Genomic DNA, 3,442 nt, shown 5'->3' with positions numbered 1-3,442 from the left:
ATAGCAGCAGAAAGGGGCGGGAGGAGAGCTACCGAGGAGGGGACTGAGACGCCCCGACGCCGCCACGCCCCCCGCCCCACCTCCCACACGGGGGCCACCGTAGCTCTCTAGAAGGTCCTCAGGGAAGCAAACAACCATTCCCGCTGCGGCACTGAGACGCCGCTGAGATGGAAGGAACTATGGCCATGCGCGCTCCTACACCGGTGCCGCGGCGCCCTGGCCCAGCACCACGCACCCATGCGCCCCTCTGCTGGTCCTCCAAGAAATCCCGCCCTGCCCTACCCACGGGGCCAGACGCAACGACGCTTTCAGGGGTCAAAGACCTGGCAGAAATGAGTTCCCAACCCCAGATGCCCCAAGCAGCTGTATTGAGCAGTCATACAATTGCCTGAAACGAAGATTGAGTAATCTGGAGGAGTCGGCCCTGAAATCGACCTGCAACTTACCCGGAACGTGAGCTGCCTCACTCTGACCTCTGCTGGCTGCTTCACCTGGAGTCGGAGTCCGACTCATTTAGCACTTCACTGTCCGTGTTAGTTCAGCCTTCACTGTCAGCAACTCGTCACCTTGTCCTCTTGCAGCGAAGGTTTGGAATCCCATCACGGGTGTGCAGCGGTTAGTCCTGAGATCATGGTGGTGCTAGGAGAACCTGCCAACCAATACAGAAAGTTATCACGAATAGAAACCTAAGCTCTGGCCGGGTGCGGTGGTTCACGCCTGTGATCCCAGCACCTACTTTGGGAGGCCGAGGCGGACGGATCACTTGAGGTTAGGAGTTCGAGACCAGCCTGGCCAACATGGTGAACGCCTGTCTCTACTAAAAGTATAAAAATTAGCCGGGCGTGGTGGCGGGCGTCTGTTATGACGGCTACTGGGGAGGCTGAAGCAGGAGCAAACCGGGAGGCAGAGGTTGCAGTAAACCGAGATGGCACCATTGCAGTCCAGCCTGGGCGACAGAACAAGACTCTGTCTAAAAAAAATAAAAAAGAAAGAAAGGAGAAGAAGGGAAGGAGGGAGGGAGGGAAGGAGAGAGGAAGGCAGGCAGGCAGGAAGGAACCCAAGGGAGGGAGGGAGGAAGGAAGGAGCCAAAGCCAAAGGAAGGAAGGAACCTAAGCCAAGGAAGGAAGGAACCTAAGCCAAGGAAGGAAGGAAGGAAGGAAGGAAGGGGGGGGAGGGAGGGAGAGAGGGAGGGACGAAGGAAGGAAGGAAGCAAGCAAGCTAAGCCAAGCCCCTCTCTCGCGGCACCCTAACTTCTCCTGGGGAAGGACCTCTGAACTGCCTGCGCTGGTAATAACACGTAGGTGAACCGGTCCTAGCTTTCTTAGAAGATTCCCTGCTGCATAAAACCAAATCCCGTTGCACTTTCCTGGGTTCCTTGACTTTGTCCTTTGTCATTTCCAGGATGGAGCAAAGGCACTGGTAATTTGAGTTTTATTTGCCTGGTACCTCTGGCATGGAGTGGCTAAACGGTGGCACCATGTACTAGTTGCTGCCATCTTCAGATAAAATCTTGAATCAATATGACAAAAGTCAGATGAACACTAGCTGCCAATCACCCTGCTTCCCTTAGGGGCAGCCTGTTTGGAGCCTAGACCAGCTTCAACCTGCAAGAACTCTGGATATTTAGAACATTTAAAATTCCAAATACAGTATCCTAGGAATTCAGGTCAGCTGAAGGCCGATTGGGAAGGGCTTACCTTAAATGAATTAGAAAGAAAAAGGTGTGGGTGTATGCTAACATTTTTTGAGTATCGGGTATGTGCCAGGTACTTTTTCTTATTATTTTAAGCAAGTCTATGAACATCCCTGAGAATAACAAATCATTGTTCCCATTTCACAAGGGGGAATCTATGACTTAGAGAGGTTTAAGTAACTTGCCCAAAGTCACAGAGCTAGTAGGTAGCACAGTTAGGCTTTGAAGTCAGGTGTATCTAACACCAAACCCTATGTCCAATTTCTACCATACCACCAGCAAGATGGAAGAAAAATGAAATAAAGGGACCAGGCAAGAGCCAGTTTCAGGAACATTTAAAGGGAAAGAGGAGTAAGGAGGAACTCAGAGAAAGAATCTTGAAACGAGGAAATGTCATGCCAGGTAAATCAGTGAGTCAAAAACTAAAAACAGCTGTACTAGTTGGCAGATTGGACATAGTCCAAGGCAAGAAAATCATTCTTGTAGGGAGATTAAGATATTTTGGACCAAGATTGTGGGCTTTAGTCATCCTGTCTGAAGCCACTCTGAAATCACCTTTATCAAAACTGCCATAAGGCAGGCCTAGGCACTATCACATGGACATCTTACTAAATCCGAGTATAGACGCTTGACATCTCATCACAGATGCAGAAGGTTCACATTCTGAAAGAGCATCTCTAGGACTAAGGAGGAACATTCAAGGACAGAGTTTTCAAGTTAGGAATGCTCACTGGAAATCTGCTCTGTCCTCTCTGGGATCTGAAAGTAGAATTTCCCAAGCACTAAATGCTGAGGCTTGGGCTTTCCAAGAATTTCCTGAATCGTTAATTCTGAGAATGTCACTGATCATTACAGACGGATCACCATGCAGGAAAAGGAGAGGCTGATTTGGGTTTTTTTCATGGGGAAGGTGAACTTCCAGATCACAGTGCCCTCCAGGACACAGGGCTTGAAAGTCATGAGTGTCAGGGACAACTCACCGTGTTAGCTAGCCCAGCCGGGCTCATGCCCAGCACCCCTTGATCACACACAAAGCTCCATTGTGGCCAGGACAGCCTCATAAAAGACCGAAAGCCTAGCAGCTGCCCGCCAAAACCCAGCCAGGCTTCACAAGAAGTGATTTGTGCTGTGAGCAGAGCTTTGACCCTGGTTTTGAACTCAGCTGACAGTCAGCAAAGAGGAAATCAGTCCCTGTACAAAACAGGAAGGAAATGAGATGAAATGAACTGCATTGTAAGCTACCAGAGGGTGCCTAATGGCATCCTCACCACACAGAAGTCCCAGGAAGAAAGACTGATGATTTCGCATGGGGGAGAAGCCCAGACAAGCACCAGGGAAGGAAAGAACCGAGGGAATCTGCATTTGGCTTGGTTGTTTCTCTTCCTCCTTGCCTGTCTGACTTAAACAGCCACTGTCTACAAAAGGACACATCTGTATGAATCCACTTACATGAGGAACCTAGAATAGACAAATTCATAGAGACAGAAAGTAGAACAGAAGTTGGCCAGGCCTGGCAGGATGGGGAATCCGGAGTTATTGCTTAATGGACACAGAGTTTCTGTTTGGATTATGAAAAAGTTCTGGAGAGAGATTGTATTGATAGTTGCACAATGCTGTAAATGTACTTAATGCCACTGAATTGTACACTGAAAAACGGTTATGATAACACATTTTGTTATATTTTACCACATGTGTATGGTGTATGTATATTTGTATATATTATTTATATATTTTACATATACATTTATG

At 48.5% G+C, this 3,442-nt stretch overlaps 1 protein-coding gene across 2 annotated transcripts in view; it reads right to left on the bottom strand.

Moving 5' to 3' along the window:
• The window catches only part of KIAA0226L (KIAA0226-like ortholog), a 48,162-nt gene extending 45,479 nt beyond the window's left edge, over positions 1–2,683 (bottom strand). Inside the window, exons 1-2 of one of the 2 annotated variants that reach the window (XM_011939826.1) lie at positions 2,425–2,683; positions 447–649 (exon numbers count right to left, since the gene is read on the bottom strand). Coding sequence is in view for 1 of the 2 variants with exons in the window: in XM_011939834.1 (XP_011795224.1) it covers positions 447–513 (67 nt within the window). In the remaining variant the exon portion in view is untranslated. The remainder of the gene's footprint in view (positions 1–446; positions 650–2,424) is intronic. The other variant, XM_011939834.1, reaches the window with a different exon arrangement.
• Positions 2,684–3,442: the final 759 nt, after the last annotated feature.

Source organism: Colobus angolensis, unplaced genomic scaffold (genome assembly GCF_000951035.1).
Source record: "Colobus angolensis palliatus isolate OR3802 unplaced genomic scaffold, Cang.pa_1.0 Scaffold101, whole genome shotgun sequence".
NCBI lineage: Eukaryota > Metazoa > Chordata > Mammalia > Primates > Cercopithecidae > Colobus > Colobus angolensis.
This window is presented reverse-complemented; position numbering and strand designations above follow the sequence as displayed.